Raw genomic sequence first — 27,062 nt, 5'->3', positions numbered from 1 at the left:
CCAAGCCTTCAACACCTCAGGAACCCACTTCCCAGCCACCTAGTACAATCAGAAGCCTAGTGTGGCAGTGGCTCTACAGGATGCCCAGGATTGGGTTGCAGTGTTGACCACCCAAAATGACTGGGGAGGCAGCCTGGAACCCCTGGGGGAACCTGGCCAGAACCAAGGAACCTCTGGAGTCCCGGGGTGGAAGGTGGGCAGACACAACAGTGGACTGGACAGAGCTGGCCCCTTTCAAACAAGCAGACAGGGGGCTGGAAAGTGTTGTGGCCTTGGATTCCTCTCCCTGGAGCTCCTTCCAGGGAACATGCCTCTCAGGATGGTGGGTAGCCACCCAGATATCATGGACAACCACCAAGCCCCTCCCCAGACTAGAGTGACACCTCTGCCAGGACAACCCCACCCGTCTCATTTCCAACATCCACGGAACACTCCAGGTGGCCAGGCTGGCACCCCGGGGTGCCATGGTCCTGAGTCAGTGGTGCTTCCTGGACAGAATATTTCCCTGCTGATCCCAGGTCCCCACAGACCAAAACACATGCCAGAAGTGTGGGCAGCTCCTCAGGACACTGCCATCCCCACTCCAGTTCCTGGAGCCACACAAGGACAGACATTGGCACAGGTGGGTGAGGCTGCCCCAAGAGCAGACAGATTTATTGGAGCCATAGCCAGGAGATCAACGGTTGGACTTGGCCACACGTTCCAGCTCATCCTTCTTCTTGATAGCATAGGAATTGGAGGAGCCCTGCAAGGAAGTAGATGGTTAGTCTGGAATGTTGGAAGAGCCTTTTCTTGAACTGACCCCCACCCCAGTGTCCTCACTCACCTTGGCTGCATTGATGAGCTCATCTGCTAGGCACTCAGCAATGGTCTTGATGTTCCGGAAGGCGGCCTCACGGGCACCTGTGCACAGCAGCCAGATGGCCTAGGGAGCACAGGGGTCAGTTAAGCCTGGGGGCAGGGGTGCCCCAAAGCAGATAGGACCACTGTCCTCCAGTACTCTGTGATCCTAACAAATGTCAGTTACCATGTTGCCATCCACTGGCCCACTGAGTCAAGACACAGCAGGAGCCCACAGGCTGCCCAGGTGGCATGCTGCCTATCTGGGATCAGACCAAGGGCCACAAAAACAAGCGTAGGCACAAAAGCTCCTGATTACAGGAGATTTGAAACCCACCACCCCAGGGAAATGCAATGCAGTGTGTGCTCTTGACCTGGACCTCCGATTAAAAATGGACAGCTATTATAGGGGCACCTGGGTGGCTCAGCTGGATAAGCATCTGACTTCGGCTCACAGTTCATGAATACAAGCCCCACAATGGGCTTTCTGCTATCAGCGCAGAGCCCAGCTTGGGATCGTGTCTCCCCTTCTCTGCTCCTCCCCCACTCGTGCATGTACTCTCACAAAAACAAAGAAACATTAAGACAGGCACCTGGGTGGCTCAGTTGGGTAAACGTCCAACTTCAGCTCAGGCTATGTTGTCACAGTTTGTGAATTAGAGCCCTGCATCAGGCTCTCTGCTGTCAGCACAGAGCCAGTTTCCAACCCTCTGTACCCCTCTCTGCCCCTTTCCCCCCGAGCTCTCTCTAAAATAAACATTAGGGTCACCTGGGTGGCTCAGGCATCCGACTTTGGCTCAGGTCATTACCTCAGTTTGTGAGTTAAAGCTCCACAAAGGGCTCTGTACTGACAGCTCAGAGCCTGGAGCCTGCTTCAGATTCTGTCTCCTCTGTCTGCACTGCCCCCTGCTCCCCCCCACCCCTCCCCCGCCGCTGACTCGTGCATGCTCTAAAATAAACATTAAAAAAAAATTAAAACACACGAACATTAAAAAATAAACATTTAAAAAAAGAAAGTAAATAGACAACTGTAAGGTATGCTAGGGACAGCTGCAGTGATGGGATGATCAGATAATTCTACCACTGTTAAACTCCTTGAGGATGATGGTGGGGACAGAATATCCTTGTTCCTAGGAGACATCCACTGAAGTGTTAAGGGGAAAATGTTTACAATGCCTGCAACTGATTCTCAAATGGTGTGTGAAAAAATATATACCCACACATGGTATGTAAAAATACACTCAAATGAAACTGTGCCTCAGGCAACTGTTGCTCAGGGAAGGGGCCAGAGCTAGAATCTGCCATCAGAGGGATGGAAATGCAGGAAGGCTTCCTGGAGGAAAGGCCGCTTTGAGTAAAACACACAGGCAGGACAAACCTTCCCACTTGCCAATCTGCCCCAGGCAGAACCACACCGGAGCCCAGTGGTGTTCCCGGAGCCCAGTGGTGTTCCCGTCAATCCATATGTGCCTAAAGCCCCAGGCCCACCTGATTCACACGGCGCAGGGGGGACACGTCGACAGCCTGACGCCTCACTGTTCCAGCTCGTCCAATGCGGGTTGAGTCCTCCCGGGGACCGCTGTTAATAATCGCATTCACCAAGACCTGCAGGGGGTTCTAAGAGAAGGCAGCCATGAACCTGACACCCAACCTACGTCCCTCCCCGGTGTCCTCACTCCTAAAACTTGGCAGACCCCGGCATGCTTGTCATGGGGTAGCTGTTGGGTTTATGGTGTACTAAGGGCACTCTCTGCCTCATCAGGCCTCAGAGCCCTACCTCACCAGTGAGCAGATGGATGATCTCGAAGGCATGCTTAACAATGCGCACGGTCATGAGCTTCTTGCCATTGTTACGGCCATGCATCATCATTGAGTTGGTGAGGCGCTCCACAATGGGGCACTGTGCCTTGCGGAAGCGCTTGGCCGCGTAGCGTCCTGCACTGTGGGGCAGGTACTTGGCATACTTCTCCTTCACCGCAATGTAATCCTAGGGCAGCAGGGAGAGAGGATGGAGGGATCATGGTCAGGAGCAGGATGGCCAGGAACCAGAAGGACTGAGCACCACCTCTGGATAGCCCCCAGAGCTATCCAGCACAGCTGGATAGACACAGACATTTTAAATCAGAACATTCTTTGTGTAAGGGCTGCCCCACACACTGCAGGATGTTTAGCAGCATCCGGTATGCTAGTAACACCCTTCTCAGTTTCAACACCCAAAAATGTAAGCCAACATTGCCATCTGTCCCCTAAAGGAGATGGGGGGAAACCACTCCAGAGAACTACTGTTTTAAAACAATTATTTGGGGCACCTGGGTGGCTCAGTCAGTTAAGCGTCCGACGTCAGCTCAGGTCACGAACTCATGGTTCACCAGTTGGAGCCCGTGTCGGGCTCTGTGCTGACAGCTCAGAGCCTGGAGTCTGCTTTGGATTCTGTGTCTCCCTCTCTCCATCACCTTCCCCACTCTCTCTAAACACACACACAATTATTCGTCAATCTCTCCTATATACACATGTATCATTTCTAAGGAAAATGTCTAGAAAACACCAAAACGTTCAGGGGTGTTGGAATCAGAGGAACTACATGTACATGAAGACAACTATTGTCAATTGTTCCGCTATGAAATACACCCAAAGATCATTCCATCACTTACACTCGCAACACATATCTACCACATATGACCCACAAAGACTAAAATATTTGCTATCTAGCCCTCGCAGAACAAAGAAATGAAGGAAAACAGAACTACAAAATATCCGGGGTGGAAAGCAGGACCGAATCCTCCATGAGGCACAGTGCCTAGATCCCATGATATGTATAGAAACAACAAAAAATGTTTTCGTTTCTTTTAAAATGAAAAAGGAATAAAAACAATCCAAATCGTATTTGCCTTTATACCAATGAAATTACAAAACATAATTTCTTTTTAACAAAAGGCCCACAAAAGTCCTAATGAGGCCCACCGTAAAACAATATAGGGGTTAAGACAAACTGGGAGGACTCCCACTGACTTCCTGATTTCAAAACCTACTACAAAACTACAATGATCAAGACAGTGTGGTACTGGCTTAAGGATAGATTTACAGAACAGAAAAGAATTGAGTCCAAAAATAAACCCATATCATATAGCTAGGCTCAATTTATTTTCAATGATACTAAAACCATTCAATAGGGGAAATATTCTTTTCAACATATGGTGGCATTCAGACAAACTTATTATAATGTATAAAAGATTTAACTTAAGACAACTTATAGCCTAAATTTGCTAAGTAAAATGCACAAAACTCTGAAAACAAAAACCAAATAGTGTTGGGACAACTGGATTTTCACATGCAAAATAATGATCCAAAAACAAACAACAAAAAAACCCCAAAACACCCACACAAAAACTCTGTGGGATGTGATGTGACCTCTGAGAAAGGAACCATCTTGTGTACAGATGAAAAGAACACAAGGAAAAAATGGACATGTAGGTGTGATGGTCCAGGGAGCCCTCCTTTACCAGTCAGGTTTTCAACTTTACAGCTACAAGTTTCCAGGGACCCCTCCTGAAAGAATCCGTGTGTGCCCCAAAACCCAACTGGGTAGCACAACCACCACACAGCCCCCTCACCTGCAAGGAAATGTCATTGATCTGCACATCATCGGTGCTCCATTTCCCAAAGAGCTTGATGTCAGGGGTCTCCGCCACTGCAGGTGCAGCTGTCTCCCACTCCGTCATCCTAGGAACAGACTGTCAGAGCCCAAGCACACCCACCACTGTGAGACTAACCCACAACCTGTAAGTTGGGAAGTTATGTGGAACCAAGAAAGGCTGTAAACATCCGGGTCCATCTTTCTGAGTCTTAGAAGAACCAGTTAGCTGTCAGCAAGAAACAGCTGTCTCTCACCAAGGAGAGCTGGTGGCAGGCCTGGGCCAACAGCTGCTGCGCGGGCCGTATCGAGACAGTAGATGTCAAATACCGTAACATTGCACCCGCTCAAGTTCAAATCCCAGCCACGTGATTAACGAGCTCTGCCACGCTAGGAGTGTCAAACTAATTTAGACTCTGCTCCCTCTTCCATAAAATAGAACCGTTTATCTGTCATCAAGATCACTACACGAATTCCGTGCATAATCAAAGGCTACCGCTCGTGTCCGACACCAAGGGGGCATTTGGCAAGCACCAAGGGGCTGCTACTAAAGAGAAAACCGTGTATATGCCACAAAGTGCATCACGCATATAAAAATAACAGCAACGTCCTATTTCAAAGTATGCCTGCAGGGGCCAAACCACTATATCCGAGCCCTGCTGCAGGGTAAAGCTACGGAGGTAGCGGAACGCCAAAGAAAGAATAACTTTCCTTCGCCTCCGCGTTTTCTCAGCACATTTTCCAGAGAAATGAAAGAGCCCACCCCCCAGGGAAGCCCCGGGCCTCGAGGATCGATGAGGACTCCCCAAAAGATCCTGAATCGTCCCTCGGACCCCCAACCCCGCGGCCGCCTCACCTGGGGGCGCAGCCGGGGAGTCACAATCGCTCGGCGTGCACCACGCGCTGCCCTGGCACAGACAGGAAGAGACCGCGAGTCGCGGGCCGACGCTTTTAACTAAGGTGAAAACTTCCGGGTCAGCGGGGACAATGCGTGCGCAAAATGACACGGTTTGTTCAAGGGCCAATCCGGAACAAGAATGTGAAGGCGCCTGCTGGGCCAAAGGAAAGCCGTAAATCCTTTGCGCACGCGCACTTGCAGAAGCGGCCCCATAAGCGTGCCTGGCGGCTGTTCCAACCTTCAGTACTTTCCTTCTTGGGGCGGGGTGGGGGGGGGAGGAGGGGCTTGCACAAGCTCAGAGAATTCTCTGAGGCCAAGCCGCCATGTCTAGTGACGGCGGAAGTCAGGCTCGCGCTCTCCACCGTGTTCCGCCGCGGGCTCCACGCCCCACCTGCCACCGGTTTTGAGTAGGGCATCCAGTTCGGTACCCCTCTCGCTCCTCGTCCAGGTTACAGTCGCTTCACAGGCACGCGCTCGCTGCAGGCTCGGGAAGGAAGAGTGAGCCTGGTGGTCACGATTGCCCTCCGCTGGTCCTGCCCCCCCCCCCCCACGTGCATGCGCGAGCCCCTCTCCCAGGTCGGCCTCCCCCACGCTTGCACGCCCGGGGTTGCTGCGGGCCTGAGCCTCCCAGAGGAGACCCTTTCCGGTTTGACCTCTCTTCACCCCATGCCAGGGTACCCCCATCATTTCTCTTCGACCCCTGCAGCTCCAGCCGCCTCTTCATAGCTTGAGGGTAGGGGAGGAGCTCCGGACGTGGGACCGGGTGCTGTGCCCAGCAGGTGGCTTGGGGGGCAAACCCCACTGTTTGATGCATCTCGGCCATGCGTTGATGCGAGATCAATGGACGGGTGCAGGGGGGTCGGCACGGGTAGTGGGTGCCCCACCCTTGACCATGTGGCCAACTCGAAGATCTTGTGCCGGCCCTACACATCCCCCTCCTGTTTGTCGCCTCCTAAACCTAGACCCTGGAGTCTAGCTGGGACGCGGACTTGTTTTGGTTGTTTTGCCAGAGGCAGTGAACACTGTGGTTGCTCACCCAAGCTGGCTGGTGGGAGGATAATGGGGCAGCATGGAGCTCCTTACCTCCTGATGAGGTCTCTGCCTCCAAGGGGATGTTCCCTCTAGCCAGACCCCAAAGGGCCCAGCCACTTGACCGAAGGGGTCCTGCATAGATAGATCTCCAGTGACCCACTTGCCCACCACCCTGTGAGCAAGCTTATAGTATGGGCCCAGTAGCTGTTTGTTTACCGATTGGAAGGGCTCTGCCCCTGCCCCTACCCCAATTTCGGGGAGACTCTGGGCCTCCTTGGACTGTTGCCAGTCACAGTTCATGCCATTGTTCAGAAGGACATACCCTGAAGGTGGCCTAAGCAGGGGGTTAGATCCCAGGCTGCAAGGGGGCACCAATATCCCGAGCCCCTGCAGCCTCTGGCCCTTGTCGCTTCCCTGTCCTGGTGCGTGCAAACAGCAGCCTTGGGCCTACCACTGGGGTCTGTGGGGGATGAGGAGGGGATAAGTGAACTCCTACCTGGTCCTGGCAGAATACTTTGTGATCCTTAGGGGCCCTACCTCGTCCTGCGGTTAGGGTTTCTGGGGAGGTGCTAGCTGGGGAAAACAGGGAAGCTGAGAGGCAGAGGCACCAGTTACCCTTGCACTCAGCAGGATCCAGAGGGAGGCTCCCAACCCTGCCCCTTTCTCCTCAGAAGCTGAGAAGGCACCACCCCCTAAACCTCAGTTTCCCCCTTCAGCATAGAAATGAGAACAGAATGGGACAAGGCCAGTTTGGATCCTGTGCCCTGGGCTGCTGGTGGTTACTTGATAATGGACGTGTGTACAGAACTTGAAAGAGTGGCCTGCTGTGCATTGGAGAGCAGGAGGGAGGTCTTGCCATAAAACCCCATGGGGTGGGAAGTAGCGGGGGGGATGGTCACCTTGCATAGCTAAAATGCACAAGAGTCCCTGAGACTGACTCCAGTGAACTGCATTGGGCCTTTAGGAGAGACCCAAGGTGGAGCCAAGACTCCTGGCAGAGGACAGAGATGTGCTATCCCCTCTCAGGTAAGGGGCCTGTGTAAAGGGCGTGGCAGGTGGCCAGACAACTTTCCTAGGATGCAGGCTCCCAGGTCTGTGACTTTGGCACAAGCCCCAGTCCAGTGACCTGACAATTTGAGGGAGTTGGGTTCCTCATGTGGGACTCCCACTTCCTCTCTAGTAACCTGCATGACCAGGGTTCTCACTCCTGAAGCTCTGTGTATGTGACCAGTGAATGTAGTGAGGTGCTTTCCTGGTGCTGCTCCCAGCTTTAGCCCTGGGGTGTGGGGCAGTGCACTTAGGCAGCAGGGTTCTATAAAAACGGGGAGGGCATGCAGCTCTTCCACAGACCCTGTAGCTAGCCCCCATCTAGACACACCCCCAATGCCAGTACCCACCTTCAATTGGGGCTCCAACCCCCTGAGTGCAAGCAGACTCATGCCTGCCTCAACAGCAATAAGGCCTTTGTGTGGTGGGCAGAAGCCGGATAATTCATTCCGAGGGGAGGCCCTTTCTGTGGAGCCAGAGCAGAACTTTTTTGCAAGAGCTTGAAGCTCCTTCAACAACAGTGCACCCATGGGCACGAGAAGCCCCAATTTTGGTAATCCTCATCGAGCACCAGAGGACCCGGCAGTGAGAAGCCCCAGGGAGTGCACGGGGCCTTCGGCCATTGGTGGAAACGGCTCACTCACTGGGGCAGCCACATAGCCAGCGGTTGCACTCCTTCGTGTGCGGCAACTGTGGGCAAGTCCTTCGTGTGTACCTGGGTAGGCACGTGGGCGGCGGCCCTCCAAGTGCTCCTCAGTGACTGCTCCATCCATCATCCTTCAGCATGGTAGGTTCCACACAGGACTCCATACCGAGCCCTGACTTTGTCCCTGGACAGGGAGACAGAAGACCCTGAGTCAGAGCATTCAATGTCCAGATACCCAGAGCATCAAGAAAGGGAGTGGGGGGGCGCCTGGGTGGCGCAGTCGGTTAAGCGTCCGACTTCAGCCAGGTCACGATCTCGCGGTCCGGGAGTTCGAGCCCCGCGTCGGGCTCTGGGCTGATGGCTCAGAACCTGGAGCCTGTTTCCGATTCTGTGTCTCCCTCTCTCTCTGCCCCTCCCCCGTTCATGCTCTGTCTCTCTCTCTCTGTCCCAAAAATAAATAAATGTTGAAAAAAAAAAATAAGAAAGGGAGTGGGATAGGCCCAGTGCCCCCTGAGACACACACACACAGCATGAGCAGAAAGTTGGGACAGCCAGGATGGGTTGCTGGATGCCATACATGAGGTGAATCAGCTCAATAAAATTAGATGTGTTTATGTGAGGCAGGAGCCACGAGATAACGAGCAGAAGATGAGGGTGACATAAATGGGTGGGGAGGCCTCACCAGCCCATCCTGAGCAAGCAGGGTTAGCGTCACCTTTGGAGCTGGGGGTTCTCAAATGGGGCACATATTAGAATCAACTGTGGAGTTTTGACACACATGCTCGAGCCCCAACCCAGAGGTTCCAGCGATTTCATTGGTCTAGAGAATAGCCCGCTCACCCAGGCTTTTCAGAGCTACGCACGTGTCTCCCACCCCCAACTCTTGTTCCCCTAGCGAGGCTGCAAATGGCAGATCGTTTCTGGGTCCCGAACTCCCAGAAGTCTGACTGGAAGCAAGGGCTATCAAACACCCGCTTGGCTCGGACAGGCGGCACTGCTCGTTTGTCTGCGCCGCCGTTTCCTGGGCGACCACGCAAGTCCACGCCTCGCCTACTGGGTGTGGATGGCCGCGGTTGCCATGACAGCTGGGAGTCCTGGGGTTGGACAGCCGGGGCGGCGGGACTACGTTTCCCTACAGCCCCCGCGAGGGCTCCGGCTCTCCGGCGGAGGCACAGTGCCGCGACGGACCGTAGGCAGAGGGAAGAAGGCTTCGTGCTGCGTGCGAGGCGGGGACCAGGGCACCCGTGCGGGCCGCCCCTCAAGCTGGTATGTGGCGTTCGGCGCGTACCCGCGACCCCAGCTTGCGAGGCGGGCTCCTCCGGGCGCTCAGCGCGGCCGCCGCCCCCTGCTCCCTCCGCACCCTGGCGTGTAGGTCTCCCGGCAGAGGCCGCGCGTTTCCGGTCCTCTAGCCCAGGGTCCGGGCTGGCCACTGCAGGTGCGGCCTTCGGTTCCGGCGGCGGGGCGGTCCTAGTTCTGGCTCCCGCGTGTCCAATCTTGAGTGTGGAGACTGAGGCCCACGTGAGAGGCACCAGGCCCAGGACCCGTCGTCGCGACTCTCAAAATCAAGCCCATATCCTCCGCTTGGCCGACGCGGCCTCCCGACTGCCTCCAGTCCCGCCTCCCGGCCTTTGCGCTTGCCGTTTCCCTTTACTTGTCCCCAGACACAGCGGCTCCTCTTCCTCCTTCAGTCCCAGTTAAGTGTCCCTTCGTCAAAGAGACCTAAGAAGCCGTTCTTTCCTACGTGCTGGCGCTACCCCGCGTTTGTTCTTCTTCACCTCACTAATTTAATTTTCCTCCTGCTCATTCACGCCCTGTAAGGATCCCCCGGTTGGCTCCGCCGCATCCACCGACCCAGACACGGTAGATGGCCTGAGAGTGCTGAAACTTCCGTGTCCTCCGGGGCCAGGGCCAGGAAGATGGAGGCACCGTGGGGAGGACAGGCACAGAACGGAGTTTTGCCCGCACTCGGGGCACTTCTGCCCTATGGGGTCATGCACTGCATGTACAGTGTAGAATAGGGCAGATGGTTATCAGCCTCAGTGGGCTGTGCCCAAGCTCTGAGGAAGGTCAGCCCCACTAACCTTTTTCCGGTGTGCTGTTGTCATGTTCTTCAGGGCTCAGCCTGGGACACGTTCATCTTTCAGCCCCCTGTTTGCCCCAAGGTGGCTGCTTTGTGCCCTGGTCCCATCCACCAGCAGCCCCGGAAACCCATAGAAAGACTGGGTGAGCACTCAGGGTGCAGGGCATGCTCATCCAGGGCAGATGGGAGGTCACTGGGACAGCTGCAGTGCAGGGTTGGGGACAGGCTCCCGGGAGCCCTTGCCGAGCTCAGCCTCAGTTCTCAGGTCTGTGACTGGAAGGAAGGTCATCCAGGGACAAGTAGGGCAGTTTAAAGGTGTAGACTGGGAGCAGGGCAAGAGAGGCAGGGAGACTCTTCCCTGGTCTGCAGCTTCCATCTGCCGTCTAGTGCTGGGAGGCAGGTTTCTGTCACCGTAGATGAACAGAGGAAGGTACCTATGGGAGCAGGGTGTCTGGGGACAGTTCTGGAGATGCCCTGGGTACATGGCTAATGGTTGACCCTTGGTCCCCACATCCTGTAAGTTTGGGGTGCCTTCCTGCTAGGTGGGAGCTGCTCCTTTTTCCTGGGACCACCCAGTCTTACCTGATCCTCTGCATCACCACGGATCAGGAGAGCTCCCACACATAACCCACTCATCCTATGAAGGGTGCTGGACCAGTCTCCATGTTAATATTCTGTGGCTGTTATAATAAATAATTACCAATTAGGTGGCTTAAAACAAGAGAAATTTATTCTCAGTTTTGGAGGCCAGAAGTCTGAAATAAAGATGTCAGCAGGGCTCCACTCTTAAGGCTCTGAGGTGGAAACCATCCCATGCAACCGTCCTGGCACCTGGTGGGTCCATTTGTAACTTGGGTCATGGCGCCAACACTCAACTTTGGCCTTCTCTTCTCTCTGTCTCTCTCTTATAAGGATTCTTATTTTTGGATTTAGGACCCACCCAGGGAGTTCAGGATGATCTCATCTCAAGATCCTTAACTACATGTGCAAAACTCCTTTCCCAGCTAAGGTACTTTCACAGGTTCTGGGGGTTAGGGTATGGATGTATCTTTTGGGGGTGGGGGGACCATTCAGTCCACTACAGCTTTCTTCGGTGGCATCTGTCCAGTCCTGAGTGACCTGACACTCCAGACCACCCATCCCGTGGCCTGTCCACTGATTCCTTGGTGATTGGCTGTCTCCAGTTGGCCAGGCTGTCCCAGATGTGTTCTTCAACCCTGGTGGGTCCTTGGGCTCTGGGTCCCTAAGGTTCCAGGAGGTCATGTAGAATGCTGGCCTGGGGACCTGCTCTGGCTGCCAGCTATTGTGCAAACCAGGGTATGAGGCCAGCAGCCATGACCCTGTAGGGAAGCATTTACTGGAAGCCCTGGGGCGGAGGCATGGCAGGCACCCAGGTCCCACTCACTGTCCTTCACACCTGGAATGCAGTGACCTGGTGTCCTGTCAGAGAGACCTGGATCCTGGCTAAGAGGCTTCCAGGATGTACATTTGTGGAAGCCCTGGTTCCTCCCCAGGGATGATACACAGAAACCTGAGTGCCTTCCCTCCTGCTGCATGGCGCTCACTGTGGGGCCCCCCTCTTCTCTGTGAGGGGCCAGAGTTCGCTCTGGAGAGACAGCTGTATGAGGAAGAGAGGAGTGATAGTCCCCACATCCGTGCTTATGGCTTCCCCCACAATTCTGTAGTTGGCCCCCTGCAAGGTCAGCCTGATCTTTGGGAGGCTGACCAGGGAACTCTGCAGAACTTTCGGTGCCTAGAGGCAGAGGCTGAGGGGGTGCAGAGGACGCTGGGGAGGTGGGTGGGATGGGCCTGCTTTTCACAGCTCTCTGTGACTGGCATTCACCCCCCAGAGGGCGAAGCCCATGCCTGTAAGAGGCAGGAGCTGAATGTTGTGCGTGGCAGTGGGAGCCAGTGGCTAAACTGAGTGTGGAGGACACGGCTCCATGGTCAGACAGAGCGGGGCACACCCTGTGTCCTGCCCTTGCCAAGTCACAGCTTCCCACCTGTAAATCAGTGCTGGCAGTGCCCGGGGGCTTGAGACACCATAAAGCATCACCCCGTGCTCCAGCTTGTGGCCCATCACATACAGCAGACGTGTCTAGCTTCCCATCAAGAGTTTTCTTGAAATGAGTGGATTAAGAGACCCTTGGCTGAAGAAAAGTATGGGCCTGGGGAGAATGCAGAGGTTCAGCCTCTGATGTGAAAACTGCTTGGTGTGCAGTTAGCGTGGCCAGGTGGGAGAAGTTTTTATTTTATCTATCTATCTATCTATCTATCTATCTATCTATCTATCTATCTTCAAATTTAACCATGCATCCTGTATATGTGTTTTTTACCATTTAATTTAATTTTAAAATTTACATTCAAGTTACTTAGCATATAGTGCAGCAATGATTTCAGGAGTAGATTCCTTAATGCCCCTTACCCATTTAGCCCACCTCCCCTCCCACAACCTCTCCAGTAACCCTCTGTTCTCCATATTTAAGAGTCTCTTATGTTATGTCTCCCTCCCTGTTTTTGTATTATTTTTGCTTTCCTTCCCTTATGTTCATCTGTCTTGTGTCTTAAAGTCCTCATATGAGTGAAGTCATATGATATTTGTCTTTCTCTGACTGACTAATCCACGTAGTTGCAAATGGCAAAATTTCATGCTTTTTGATTGCCAAATAATACTCCATTGTATATGTATACCACATCTTTATCCATTCAGCAGTCGATGGACATCTGGGCTCTTTCCATACTTTGGCTATTGTAGATAGTGCTGCTATAAACGTTGGGGTGCATGTATCCCTTCGAAACACCACTCCTGTATCCCGTGGATAAATGCCTAGTAGTGCAATTGCTGGGTCATAGGGTAGTTCTATTTTTAGTTTTTTGAGGATCCTCCCTACTGTTTTCCAGAGTGGCTGCACCAGCTTGCATTGCCACCAGCCATGCAAAAGAGATCCTTTTTCTCTGCATCCTCGCCAACATCTGTTGTTGCCTGAGTTGTTAATGTTAGCCATTCTGACAGGTGTAAGATGGTATCTCATTGTGGTTTTGCTTTGTATTTCCCTGATGATGAGTGATGTTGAGCATTTTTTCATGTGTCAGTTGGCCATCTGGGGGTCTTCTTTGGAGAAGTGTCCATTCATGTCTTTTGCCCATTTCTTCACTAGATTATTTGTTTTTTGGGTGTTGAGTTTGATAAGTTCTTTATAGATTTTGGATACTAACCCTTTATCTGATGTCATTTGCAAATATCTTCTCCCATTCTGTTGGTTGCCTTTTCGTTTTGCTCTTTTTCCTTCATTGTGCAGAAGCTTTTTATTTTGATGAGGTCCCAATAATTCATTTTTGCTTTTGTTTCCCTTGCCCCTGGAGACGTGTTCAGTAAGAAGTTCCTGTGGCCGAGGTCACAAAGGTTGTTGTCTGTTTTCTTCTCTAGGATTTTGATGGCTTCCTGTCTTATGTTTAGGTCTTTCACCCATTTTGAGTTTATTTGTCTGTATCGTGTAAGAAAGTGGTCCATGTTCATTCTTCTGCATGTCGCTGTCCGGTTTTCCCAGCACCATTTGCTGAAGAGACTGTCTTACTCCATTGGATATTCTTTTCTGCTTTGTCAAAGATTAGTTGGCCATCCGTTTGTGGGTCCATTTCTGGGTTCTCTATTCCGTTCCATTGATCTGAGTGTCTGTTTTTGTGCCAGTACCATACTGTCTTGATGACTACAGCTTTGTAATACAGCTTGAAGTCCGTATATTTCATTTTTACCTAACACTTTTGAAGACCTTGCTTTTCTCATTACAAAAGCATTGTTTAAAACACACAAACACGTACCTCTGTTCCACGCATTACTGTGCCTGTGGCCCGAGCTCACATGACATCCTGGATGCTGCAGAATGGACTCACCCAGGCAGACACCTGGGCACACCAAAGGCAGGAATGTTTATGCTCGGGTATATTCTGTTGTTTTGTTTTGTTTTTGAAGTATAGTTCATATAATATAAATGAACCATTTTGAAGTGTACAATTCACTTTGGTTTTTAGTATAATTTTTAGTTTTTAATATATTTGCTATGTTGTGCAACAATCACCATTGTCTGATTCCTGAACATTTTCAGCACCCCAAAATGAAACTGCATACTCACTAAGCAGTTACCCCCCATACTTCCTTCCCTCAGCCCTTGGCAATTACCAATACAGTCTTTGTCTCTGGATTTGCCTATTCTGGATTTTTCACATAAATGGAATTGTGCAGTGTGGTCTTTTTGTGTCTGGCTTCTTTCACTGACCTTACTGTTTTCTGAGGTCCAATCACGTATTAGTATTTCATTCCATTTTATTGCTGAGTGATACTTCCTTGTATGAACAGACCACATCTTGTTTATCCATTCTTCAGGTGATGGACATTTGAGTTATTACTACCTTTGGGCTATTATATAAAAAATGCTGTAGTGAACATTTGTGTACAAATTTTTGCTTGATTAGTGGTTTTCACTTCTCTTGGATAAATATTTAGGAGTGGGATTGCTGTGTCATGTGCTAACTCCATGTTTAACCTTTTGGGGAATTGCCAGGCTGTTTTCTACAGCAGCTAGCTCCATCGTTTTCCATTCCCACCAGCTGTGTGGGAGTACATTGTGCAATTGCCTTTTTTTCTTCCAGTTCTTTCTGCCTATCTGTCCTCATTAGGACAAAGTCTGAGTGTGGTGAGTTAGCTGGAAGAGGCTGATCAGTCCACCCACACTGGGTCCACACAACCCAACAGTTTTGTCAATCCCAGTGTACATACAAGTGATACTTTTTGAAACCTGGACCCTCAATGTGTCTATTTTATTTGCACAGCAAGCCGCTCATTCTAGAGAAAGCTCCTCCCTTGACCTTCCCCAGGCAGGCCATCAGGACCCTGCAGGAGTCATGGCCACTGAGCCTGGCTCCATCAGCCCTGGGCATGGTGTCTGTTGCAGGTTAGATTCATATCCATCTGTTGTTGGGATGGTCAGCACTGGAGGGCAGAAGGAACCCACAACTGCTGTTCTTGGAGAGCTGCAGACAGGCAGAAACCCAGTAACAGGGTGGGATAGCAGCCACTTCCCACCTGGAAAGAATATCTGTGGACTCAAATCCATAGGTGCTTGGGAAAGAGGTGTTTCTCTCTCAGCCTCCCACTGGCTCCCATGGTGACAGATCACTCTGTTAGGGCCCCATGGACAGTCTGGCACTGGGGGACAACATGCTTGCCCAGTGGCACCCAGATGTCCTCAAACTTGCTTCAAGTCCCTCATTTTGGGGCTCTGAGCACTTCTGCTTGGGTCTCAATCTCCAGGTGGTTAAATTGTCAGTTGGAGAAACCAAGGCACAAAGTGGTAGTTGACACAATGGGGAAGGTGTTGGATTTCCAAGGTATTAGCCCTGATCAGTACCACCCATGGGAGAGGGAACCAGCAAGGATCAATATCCTCATGGGCCTGAATGTGGCCCCATGAAACCTTAGTCAACCCAGATGCTAAGTGGCTTTGAGATTCAGATGGAGAAAGGTAGCCTCATCTGTCCCGGGTCTAAGGCCAGTCTCACACAGGCCTGGAGGCTGCAGGAGGTTTGGCAGTTATCACATGTGACCCGAGTGAGGACTGTCCTTATTGCCATCTTTGTTTCTTTGGAGAATGCGTCAGACCGTTGACTTGCTGAACGTGTGACCATACAAACCACCCTTAATATGGGCCCTTCCACTTCCCATGCTCCATTGATGTTCCAGCTGCTTCTGTGACCCCTCAAGATCTGTGGAACGTGTCAAACTCTGTATTTTCACCTTTTATGTACATAATTTTCACTCCAAAACGTTTTCCTCCAGATCACTGACTGTCAGCAAATGTGTCCCATTGTGGTTGCGATGTCCAAGGGCAAAATAATCCACCAGAGACTGTTGGGAGCAGCATCCTGAAAAGAACCACATCTGGTTACTCTGAAGTGTCCTTGGCTGAGAAAGCGTAGAGAGATTTGGTTAAATGCTTCCTGATTCTTTTCAGTTCCAAGCCAACTTATTGCAGGTCACCGGTGCCCCTGGGCACCTGCTTTTTAGGAATTAGCAAAAATGACAGAAAAGCAACAGTCGGTCGAGGAAGAGTTGGTGAAAACGGTTTCATCGAATAGACTCAAATTTCTGGAACTTTTGATAAAGGAATATCTGTCTACATTCCACAGAAAAGGGAACAGAATGAAAGAACAAGAGCCCGAGCCCTCGTGCTCAGTGAAGTATTGATTTAGTGCACTTATATACTCAAACTCCAGAGGCTGTGCTGGGCAAGTCCATATTTGTTCTGGAAGTAGCAAGAACTTAGGAAGAATTCTCATTCTTACCGTGGACTCTTTTTTTTTTTTTTTTTTTTAATAAAAAGTTTTTTCAAGTTTATTTTTGTGAGAGAGAGACAGAACGTAAGTGGGAGAGGGGCAGAGAGAGAAGGAGACACAGAATCTGAAGCAGGCTCCAGGCCCTGAGCTGTCAGCACAGAGCCTGATGCAGGTCTCAGACTTGTGAACCAGGAAATCATGACCTGAGACGAAGTCGGAGGTTTAACCAACTGAGCCACCAAGGTACCCCTACCATGAACTCTTTAACAGGTCAATCCTCTCTTAGTGACTGTCATTGATCAGTAACCTAATCAACATGCAAGTCCTCTTCTTCCTCCTTTCCATATTCCTACCCATCAGGTGGGCCTTCTCTGTCTGACCCTTCCATGTATGTTTGCTGCACATCAGATTCACTCCCCCCGCTCTGCATATTTTAGTTATGGCCCGCCAAGTGAACCCCTACCCAGATGGGACTGTTCTGAGCTGCATGTGTATTAGATTCCAGGCTAAACTTTCATAGTTTTGTTTAATCTGAATGGCATCTTGATGCACATACTGTGTTTTCCCAGTAAACCATATGAAGAGCTCAGAAAAAGCCACTGTTGTAGGGAGAATAATGCACCCCACCTTCCTCAAAAGATGTATGTGTCCTAGTCCCTAGAACCTATGAATATGTTATTTCACACAACAAAAGGGACTATAAGGTGTGATAATGGATCTTGATGCGGGACATTATCCTGGCTTATTTATGATGGGCCCAATGTAATCAAACATCTTTGTATAAGAAGAGGCAGGAGGGGCAGAATCTGATGTTTCACTGCTGGCTCTGAAGATGGAAGACAGGGCCACAAGACAAGGAAAGTAGGTGGGATCTAGAATCTAGAAAAGGCAAGCAAACAGATCCTGCCTTTGAGCCTCCAGAAGGAAGCAACGCTGCTGAAACCTTGCTTTATGTGAGATAACAAATTTGCATTGTTTTAAGCCACTAAATTTGTGATTTGTTATAGCAGCAATGGAAAACTAACAGCCACAGTGGCATTTGGAAATAGTCATAGCAGGCATCAGGCCTTCTTGGTGTTGGTTGTTGCTGGAGTGAGCAGAGCCCCTCCATTCAGCTGTTTGCATTTACATTTACCATACCCGTTTTGTGGGTATACCCAAAGACAACTCAATCTTTTACAGAAACCTAGAACATGTATTCTGGAGAGACATTCTATTATTGAAAAATCAATCCTTGGTAGACATAAGAGGATTTATGAAGGAGGTAAACTCTACCACTGGTCACCATGCCATGAATGACCTGTAACCATCAACAGGTTTTGATCTGAAAACATTCAAACCAAAGAAAAACCCATTGGTATGATATATGTAATAAAATTTCCCATCAAGCCTCAACACAAGAGAATTCTTTTTGGGGAGAACCTAGGAATGTGACCAGGTGGGCTCAGTTCCACTTCAGTGACACAGCTTACTGCCTTACTGACTGAAAACACTAAAACTAACTCCTGCCCAAACCATGCTTCACAGGTTGGCTAGGGCACTACTCATTACATTCACTGTCACTCATCAGGGTCCCTGACAATGGAACAGCCACTATCTCCAACATAGCTGGACACTAATATGAAAGATAGAAAAGGAATTCTCGGGGTCTCACACCTCTTAATTGAAAGTGTAGCCCATCAGCTGCAGGGTACTTCTTCTCACCGCTCACTGGCCAGAATGAATCACATGACAGGGTCTCTCATGAGGCTGTAGTCCTCTGAAGCATGATGGGTTCAAGGGTCCACTACCAAGATGGCTCACTTATATGGTTGGCAAGTGGTTCCTGTCTAAAGGGCTTCTCCATAGAGCTGCTTGAGTGTCTTCATGACATGGGAGTTGACTCCCCTCGCCCCCCAGAGCAAGCGATTCAAGAGTCCGAGTCACACACTGTCACTTATGCCATATTCTACCGGTGACACAGACCATCCCTGATTCAATGTAGGAGAAAACTATACCAACAAAGGTGTGGCTATCAGGAGGTGAGGATTGTTGACAGTCCTCTTGAATGCTGGTTACTATACCATCTAAGTGAGAAGCATAAGGAAAAGCTTTTGCTGGTAGTCCAACTTCATCAAGCATCAGAAAGTCCATATGAGCAAGGAGTTGAATGGCTACTGGATGGCTAGGAGTATGGTAGCCTTTGAGTCCAGTCAAAACCAGGGACTTCCTGGGAGACATTGTGTGTCCTATGGTACAGATGGACTAAAATACCCAACAATCCCCTTTTCTCTTCCTGCATCCACAAACCTATGTTTTTCAGGCTCCCTGAAGTTACCCAGAGCCACGTGAATGAGTTCTGGCTAATGGAATGTGGACAGGAGTGATGGATAACATAAAATGGCCTACATCATCTTTTTCACTTGTTTCATCAGTCAGCTGGACAGAGGAGATTCAGCAGAAAATCCTGAGAAGGACATAAAGAACAGCAGAGACCCAGGATAGAAGGAGCTTCTAAATCAAGGACAATCTTCTAGGAAGGTCACTTGACCCACTTGAGACTGTGACATGAGCAAAAAGGAAGTCTATTGTGTTGAGCCACTGAGATCCTGGGATTGTTTGTTAGTGTAGTCACTGTTATGTGCTGTTAGTGAATACATCTTTTTAAAAAACTAAAATCATAGAGCTCCTGGCTGGCTCAGTCAGTAGAGCACGTGACTCTTGATCTTGGGGTCATGAATTCAAGCCCTAAGTTGGGCATGGAGCCTACTTAAGAAAAAAAGAACTAAAATTGTGACTCTCATGCAAGTGTAAAATGAACATGTGTCAAAGATTTTGTTTCTTAATAAGGTGTTACAACCAGTTTTTTGAGGGTGGAAGAAGGGACCATAAGCAAGAAATACTAGGAATGCAGTTTAAATGTTGAAAAGAGAAGGATATGAATTCTCCCCTAGAACCTCCAGAAAGAGGGTAGCCTTCCTGCCACTCCAATTTCAGCTCAGTGATACTGATTTCAGACTTCAGGCACCCAGAACTGTGAAAGAATGCATTTCTGGTATTTTAAGCCATCAGGTTTGTGGTAATATGTTATAGCAGCCACAGGAAACTAATACACTGTCCTTCATTTCTGCCTCTCTGTGTGGGCTCCATTCTCTTGACAGGTTCTCCCTTCATGGAGACACGAAGGCTGCACCTGTACCTGCTGACAGGTATTCAGGGTTTAAAGTTCCGCAGGAAATACAAGCCCTAATAGTTCAGAAAGAATCCCTGCCCCGTGAAACCCATAGGTCCAAGTAGGTCATCTGTGGATCCTGAGTCAATCCTGAGGGCCAAGGGGAATTGGATGCTGTCTACCTGAGTCATGCATTCACACTTGCCCAAACCCAAATTGAGTGGGGGCAACTGAGAGACTTTTACACAGAAAAGAACGATCCCAGCTCGGACGTGTTATCGGACCCGCGCCCCCGGCTCCCACGGCCTGGCCTCGCAGGCGCGCTCTGGGACCACTGAGAGTAAGGTCTCCACGCCGCCCAGAGCAGCCCGGAAGTGGCTCGGCCAAGTGGGGTCGGGACGGAAGTGCGGTCGCCCGAGAGTCGGTGGGCTCTGCTCGCTCTTCCGTGAGCCACGTAGCTCATTTATTGTCCGTCTATTCGCCCTTCCATTCGTTACTCCTGCTCTCGTTCCCTAGGCCCGCCGACATTCCTAACTCCGTTTATTCATTCATTCGTTCAGACCTCCTCCCGGCGCTCCTGGTTCCCGCTTCCGAGCCTTTGCATGTGCCTTCTGCACGCCAGCATCCGACCTCCACTCTCACTTGCCCGGTGTGATCCAAGCCCAGAACTTCCTGAGACCAAAACCCCCTTTGGACGTCTCCTGCTCAGTGTCCCTCCCCTTCTCCCACTTTGTATTTTTTCACCCAGTCCCCAGTAGGTGAGAGCCCGGGCATTGGGGGTTGGGAGTAGACACAAATAGTCACTTGAGACCCGTCGGATGAGAGCCCATTGGCGTGGGAGACGGGACCTTACTGGGGAGGTGGCCACAGACCATGGTGATCAGGCATTCTGGGGGGAAAAGTGGAGGAAAAGGCTTTCAGGCGGAAAAAGAGCACGCAAGGTGAGTATGAGGACGGTGGGAGGCTGGAGCAGTGAAGGCAATCGGGACGACCTTCAGGGATTTGGATACTATCCCAAGATGGGCAGACTCCCAGGCAGGAAGGCCCGGTTAGAGGGGACGGAGGGCTGGGCAGCTCTGAAGCATAAGTCCTGCCTGGAGGGATATCCCTGCCAGACTCTATCCTCAGAAACATGGGACTCCTGAAGCCAGGTCTTCTGGTCCTTCAAGAAACAAAAACGGACTTTTTTTTTTTTTTTTTTTAAATTCTGATGATTAAAAAAAAAAGTTGTTCGACATAATTATAAATTCCCATCTGTAAGAAATAATACAGAGATCTTATGTAGCGTTTACCCAGTTTTGTCCAATGGTAGCTTTTTGCAAAACTACAGTACAGTATGATAACCATATCAAATAGATAGTAAGGATAAGGAATATTTCCATCACCTGATTCTTTAAGTTGCCCTTATAGCCACACCTACTTCTCTCCTGCCTCCATCCCCTCCTTAAGGCTTGGCTTTCTGTTTTCTATTTCTACAATTATGTCATTTCAAGAATGTTATATACATGAAATCATGTAACAACCTTTTGAAATTGGCTGATGACTTTTTTTTTGGAAAGTCTTTTTTTTGAAAGTTTATTTACTTATTTTTGAGAGAGAGAGAGAGAGAGAGAGAGAGAGAGCATGAGCAGGGGGGAGGGACAGAGAGAGAGGGAGAGAGAGAATCCCAAACAAGCTCCATGCTGCCGGCACAGAGCCTGACACAGGCCTTGATCCCACAAATCATGAGATCATGACCTGAGCCAAAATCAAGAGTTGGATGCTCAACCAACTGAGCCACACAGGTGCCCCTTGGCTGATGACTTTCTAAAAAAATTAACACTTTTAATACGTACAGTTGTTTTTTAGTATATTCAGATTTTTGTGCAATCATCACCATGATCTAATTCCAGGACATTTTTATCACCCTAAAAGAAATTTCATACCCAATTAATCAAATTATCCATTCCTTCCTTCCCAGTTCCTGGCAGTCACTAATCTACTTTCTGTTTCTTACAGATTTGCCTATCCTGGACATTTCAGATAAATAGAACCATTCAGTGTGAAGTCTTTTGCGTCTGGGTTCTCTCACCTAGCATGGCGTTTTCAAGGTTCATGTATCCCCTAGGATGTTACCATATTTCATTCCTTTTTACGGCAGAATGACATTTGGTTCTAAGTATCGGCCACATTTTGTTTATCCATTGATCAGTTGATGGACATTGGCCTGTTACCATTTTTTGGCTGCTAGAGTAATTATATATATTATATATTATCTGTATTACTGTATTATCTGTACTACTGCTATGACATTCATGTGCAAGCTTTTGCATGGATACTTTTTTTTTTTTGCTTCTCTGCTTCTTGGTTACATTTAAAACCTTGACCAGGAGAAAGAAAGAGGAAAAGAGACAGGAAAAGAAATGGGGGAAAGCTCAAATTCTCCTTAGCAACAGTTTCCTCACAGCACTGCCACAGATCTCTATTTTTTAAAAAATTTGAAAATACACACAAGATTAAGGAGGAAAAAAATGGAAAAAGGATGCCCCAAGGTGGGTCATGTAGCTCTTTGTGTGTGTGTTTAAAAAAGCTGCCTGGACACACTTTCATTTCTCTTTTTAAAAAAAAAATAAAAAAATTTTTTTAATGTTTATTTATTGTTGACAGAGAGAGAGAGAGACAGAGCATGAACAGGGGAGGGTCAGAAAGAGAGGGAGACACAGAATCTGAAACAGGTTCCAGGCCCTGAGCTGTCGGCACAGAGCCCGACGTGGGGCTCAAACTCACAGACCGCGAGATCATGACTTGAGCCGAAGTCAGACGCTCAACTGACTGAGCCACCCAGGCGCCCCACACTTTCATTTCTCTTGCATTGATACCCTACTGGTAGAATTGCTGAGTCACGTGGAACTCTGGGTTTAACCATTTGAGGAACTGCCAGAGTGTCCCCCCCCCCCCCCCCCCGCCACCGCCAGGCCACACCAGTTGACATTCCCATCGGTATCTGATTACTTTTTAACATTCATTGGTAACTAATTTAAATTTTTACAAAACATTTTGGAAGGGAGCAGGCAAGCAAGACTGGCTATCCAGCTTGCAGCCTTTGGCATGCTGTGTGGGGGATCAGTGGAGCCAAGGAGTTGAGGAAGCCAGGTCAGAGGGCCCTGAGAAAAGCAGGGAGAGGAGGGGATGGTACAGAAGACCACAGACTGGGCACCTCGGTATATCCTTCAAACACTTGGACACAGAGGCAGGGACACTCACTTCCTGTCTTACTGACAGGCACAAGCACCCAGAGTTACTCTCAGAGGGTCCTGGGGAGGGGCCTTCACGGCCTGGCTGTGCTCACAGGCTCACCTTTGTGTCTCCAGGTCCAGAGGAAGCGCCCTAGGCCCTGTGGCTACCCTGTCTGGGAAGGGGTATGATGGCTGCCCGGAAGAACAAGGCGTCAGCCCTGGCCCCCGGGGTCCTTCAGAGCACACCAGCCCCAATGGTGGGTGAGCCTAGCTCTGAAATCTATGGCAGGTGCTTCTGGGGTTCCGCTACAAGGAGGAAGAGGGGCTTCATGAGGCACTGGCCCGGCTCAGAGCTGTGCTGTCAGTGGTTTTAGCCAGAGGCATGCTCCGAGGAGCAGATGCTGGAGCTCTTGGTACTGGAGCAGTTTCTGGGCGTGCTGCCACCTGAGATCCAGGCCCACGTTCGGGGGGCAGCAGCCATGCAGCCCCGGGGAGGCTTTTGCCCTGGTGGAGGGGCTGCGGCAGGAGCTGGCCAGGACGAGACTCCAGGCGAGGGCAGGCTGGGTGGGGGCTGGGTCTGCTTCCCTCTGAACCTGGCCTATGGTCCCCAGCTGGGGCTGGTAGGGTTGGGGCACTGTGGGAGAATGATGGTGAGAGCTTGGTCTTTGCTCGGACCCCAGAGTAAGATGGATGCCCTCAAGATCACACATGTGATTGTTCTCAGCATTGTGTCCTCAGAATGTGGGGACGTGGGGGACGCCAAGAAGGATGGAGCGTACCAATACGTGCCCCTTGTTTTCTCTGGATCTGCCTGGCCTGCCTGCTTTCCTGTCCCCGGGTCCCGGCCCCCAGTCCCCAAGAGGTGCTGGTCCCCAAGCCAGAGGAGCAATATGAGCAGGAGGTTCCCCTCTCCAAGCCCTAGTTCCCGGTACAGCACCTATCCATGCACTCGCTCCTACCTCATCCTGACAGCTGACCCTGGGGCCACCTTGCTAGTGGCCTGGGGATGACAGGTGCCCCTGGGGTTTGCCTCACTCTGGAGTGGGTGAATTGGAGCCCCTGGTATCATTGACAATTCCAGTGCATGCAGAATGAGGGCACCAGCTGGGCTGTGGACTCTATAGAGGACAGTAAGGGTGGTCAGGGGCGAGTGTGGATGGGCTTTGTTTGCTGTGGATGCATCACTGCAGGCAGGAGCAGCCAACGATGCAAGTGTGGCCTCAGGGCCAGTGAAGCCTCCTGCCCTTGGCATTTCTCCCCCAGGGATCTGGCTGCACAGCTACCCCAAGTCCTAGGTTTAGGTAGCTGGACCAGTCTGGTTGGGCTGAGGCAGGAGCCTGATGTGGTCTAACAGTGCCTGGCAGCCACTGGGGTTCCTTCATCCCTGGCCAGGCTGCCTATCGGGTGGAGGGGACTGCTGAGGTGTCGGGGCAGAGAGGAGGTGGGCGAGGAAGACAGACACAGCCAGGGTGTGGGTCAGGTAGCCACCTTAAGCCTCCTGGAATGAGGGTAGTTCACTTCTAGTGTTTCTACAGGTGACCAGGTCCATCTTTATGCTCAAAAACAGGTGTCCTCACTTCTCTGGTGCTTAGTGACCCCGGTGTGGAGCAAGGGGATGGGAGCCAGGCCCTGGAGCTACCTTGTGCAGAGTTGGAGACCAAGTGCAAGTGAGACAGGTGGATTTTGAACCTTTCCACCATTCTGGCTCCCACAGCCCCCCCCCCCCCCCCCCATCCTGCTGCCCGGGCAGGTGTGGGGACATGTGGGATGTGACGCCATCTAGGCAGGCACGGTGGTCTCCTGGCATGCTCCCATCATAGCCAGGACTGCCAGAACTCAACAGGGCAACAGCTTGACTCCAAGAGTTGGCCTCGGATGCTGCCTCTATGGGGAGAGTTGCAGCATCTGCGGCCCCTGTTTTCCTGTTCCAGGCTGAAGAGGGGCCAGGGGCACCAGCTCAAGAAAGGTGGGGGTGATGGCCATACTGGATCCAGCCAGCCCCAAGCTTTGCCCCCACTCTAGATCTGTCACAATCACATCGTTCCTGAGATCTGCTAGGCCCCTCTGCCCCATTCCCCAGGGTGCTTTGGGCTCTTAGGCATTTGCTTTCTCTTCCTCCTGTTTCAGACTACCGAGGCAAGGTGGAGTCGCCAGCACAGTGGCCCAGCAGGTGGCTCCAGGAAAAGGTGACATTCCCTGGATTGCGCTGAAGACTGACACTCCAGGCCACTCTGAGGGGGCTGCATCTGGAGGCCTGGGGGCCTGGGAGGACCCCAGAGAAGCTCCGGTGGAGGCAAAGGACCAGGGGGCCCCCAGAGGGAAGCTGGAGCCTGCAGACTGTAGGAGGGACTGGGGCAGGCCCAGAAGCATCCAAGAGGGCCTGGTGCCCCGCCCCTTGCCTCTCCACAGGGAGCCTGCCTGCCGGTGCAGTAAGTGCGACAAGACGTTCAGCTAGAGTTCCTACCTGCTGCAGCACCAGCGAGTGCACACGCGCGGGAGGCCCTGTGAATGCCCGGTCTGCCACAGAGCCTTCAACTGGAACTCCAACTTCCTGGAGCACCAGCAGGCACACAGGCGCGCGGCCCCACACCTGCCCGGCCTGGGGCAAGGCCTTCAGCCAGAACTTCGACCTGGCCGAGCACCTGAAGATACATGGGGTCGCGCAGCTGCACGCCTGTCCCGACTGGGTCAAGGCCTTCCTGCACGTGGCCGGCCTGTGGCAGCACCAGCGCACACATTGGCAAGAAGCCCTTTGAGTGCACCCAGTGCAGCCAGGCCTTCGTCGTGGGCTCCGGCCTGGCCGAGCACAGGTGCAGGCAGACAGGTGAGCGGCCTTACACGTGCCATGTGTGCAGCAGGTCCTTCGGCCACCGCTCCAACCTCAACGAGCACCGGGAGCGGCACGCGGGTGGCTCCACACCCTGACTCTGGGATGCCCCTGCCAGATTGTGAGTCTGAGTCAACTCGGCCGGGCGCGAGGCACCCGATGCTGCCATCCGTGGACAGTGTGTGTAAAATCGCCATCCGCGTGCCCCACCGTCGTGGGCTCGGTGTGCTGCAGCACGGGGATGGCGACGATGCAGGCAGAGTGTCAGGCCGTTGAAACAGCCCCTACGATGACAATGGCAGTTTCACTGGTGACCCCTGGGGCCCGGCTGCACACAGGTGGCGGGGAGGTAATTCACCAGGTGCAGGCGGTGGATTTTGATGCCGGGAGGGGTGTGTCTGTGTAGAGGCCGGTGAGAATCAGAGGCTCCCACAGGCGTGGTGGTCTTGTCTCAGAACCCTGTGGGACTGAGACCCAGGGCCCAGTTGGCTGCCCAGGAGCAAGGGTTAGACGAGCCCCCTTCCCTGCCTCCCCTCCCCTCAGCTGGATCCGAGGTTGCACAGAATTTTTTCTCTTAAGCCGAGGGCCCAAGGGCCGGGGGCCAGAAGGTCAGAGGCCTTGCTCTGGGGCCCCTGGTGAGCATCAGGAGACCTAAGGGAAAGAGTGGGGGTGGTCCTGCCGCCGTCCGCTCTCAGCTGCTTCCCTCCCACCCCTACCCCTTGCTCCTGTTCTCTCCATGGTTAAAGCTGGGAGTCCAGTTTAAAAAGATAAACCTGAGCAGCTTGAAACACTTCTGGCTGGTTATGGACCCAGTATCAGGCCCACACACCCCGGGGGTGGTGGCACAGCCCCCACGCCCTGCCTTCATTGAGTGAGCAGGTCTCAGACCCATTTCCTGGCACAACTGACCAGATTCTGGAAGCTAGAGCGAGGGAAAACCAGCTGGGGGAGGGGTGGAGTGGTGGTGAGCAGGAAGGCCGCCGGGAAGGGAAAGGAAATGCGAGAAGAAGCCAGCCTGGTCACTGTGGGGTGCTAGGGCAGAGCAGTTGGGCTCAGTGGGAGACTGGTGGGGTGGGGTGGGGGTGGGGGGGGTCGGAGCAGACCACCCACAAAGCACGGGGGGCGTTCACTGTTTCCAGCCACGACTAACACCCTTCTCTGGCCTAGCTACCCCCGCCTCGTCTCCCCATGCCAGATTCACCCTGATCTGAACGGCTGTGTGCACTGGGGTCTCCCCTGGAGTCAGTGCTTGTCAGTCTTGCCACCTCCACCACCATTTTGGACGCCTCTTTCTGACCTTGGCTGCCCCTGGATGTGCTGTACTTCCTCCTGCTCCTGGGTCTCCTTGGCCGGGAGAGCAGACTC

General features: G+C 51.6%; 2 protein-coding genes across 2 annotated transcripts; one reads left to right on the top strand and one right to left on the bottom strand.

Moving 5' to 3' along the window:
* Positions 1–623: 623 nt before the first annotated feature.
* On the bottom strand, positions 624–5,429 carry RPS5 (ribosomal protein S5). The gene is made up of 6 exons (XM_030297578.1): positions 5,328–5,429; positions 4,452–4,560; positions 2,618–2,827; positions 2,329–2,457; positions 827–925; positions 624–745 (listed from the first exon to the last, which is right to left on the bottom strand). The coding sequence occupies exons 2-6, from the start codon at positions 4,557–4,559 to the stop codon at positions 677–679; spliced, it is 615 nt and encodes a 204-aa protein (XP_030153438.1). The 5' UTR covers position 4,560; positions 5,328–5,429; the 3' UTR covers positions 624–676.
* Positions 5,430–5,692: 263 nt separating this feature from the next.
* On the top strand, positions 5,693–26,485 carry ZNF497 (zinc finger protein 497). The gene is made up of 7 exons (XM_032591308.1): positions 5,693–5,711; positions 5,818–5,867; positions 6,043–6,102; positions 9,083–9,360; positions 23,006–23,127; positions 24,438–24,537; positions 24,998–26,485. The coding sequence occupies exons 1-7, from the start codon at positions 5,693–5,695 to the stop codon at positions 25,323–25,325; spliced, it is 957 nt and encodes a 318-aa protein (XP_032447199.1). The 3' UTR covers positions 25,326–26,485.
* The last annotated feature ends 577 nt before the right edge of the window (positions 26,486–27,062 follow it).

This window comes from Lynx canadensis, chromosome E2 (genome assembly GCF_007474595.2).
Source record: "Lynx canadensis isolate LIC74 chromosome E2, mLynCan4.pri.v2, whole genome shotgun sequence".
Lineage (NCBI taxonomy): Eukaryota > Metazoa > Chordata > Mammalia > Carnivora > Felidae > Lynx > Lynx canadensis.
This window is presented reverse-complemented; position numbering and strand designations above follow the sequence as displayed.

Bases quoted from the DNA above. Each gene is read 5' to 3' on its own strand.
- RPS5 (XM_030297578.1), bottom strand. From the start codon at position 4,559: ATGACGGAGTGGGAGACAGCTGCACCTGCAGTGGCGGAGACCCCTGAC. The intron at 2,828-4,451 runs GTGAGGGGGCTG...CTGCTGCCCTAG, and splicing joins TCAATGACATTTCCTTGCAG to GATTACATTGCGGTGAAGGA. The intron at 746-826 runs GTGAGTGAGGAC...ACTTCCTTGCAG, and splicing joins AGCTCATCAATGCAGCCAAG to GGCTCCTCCAATTCCTATGC.
- ZNF497 (XM_032591308.1), top strand. The intron at 5,868-6,042 runs GTGAGCCTGGTG...ACCCCATGCCAG, and splicing joins TGCAGGCTCGGGAAGGAAGA to GGTACCCCCATCATTTCTCT. The intron at 9,361-23,005 runs GTATGTGGCGTT...TTGTGTCTCCAG, and splicing joins GCGGGCCGCCCCTCAAGCTG to GTCCAGAGGAAGCGCCCTAG.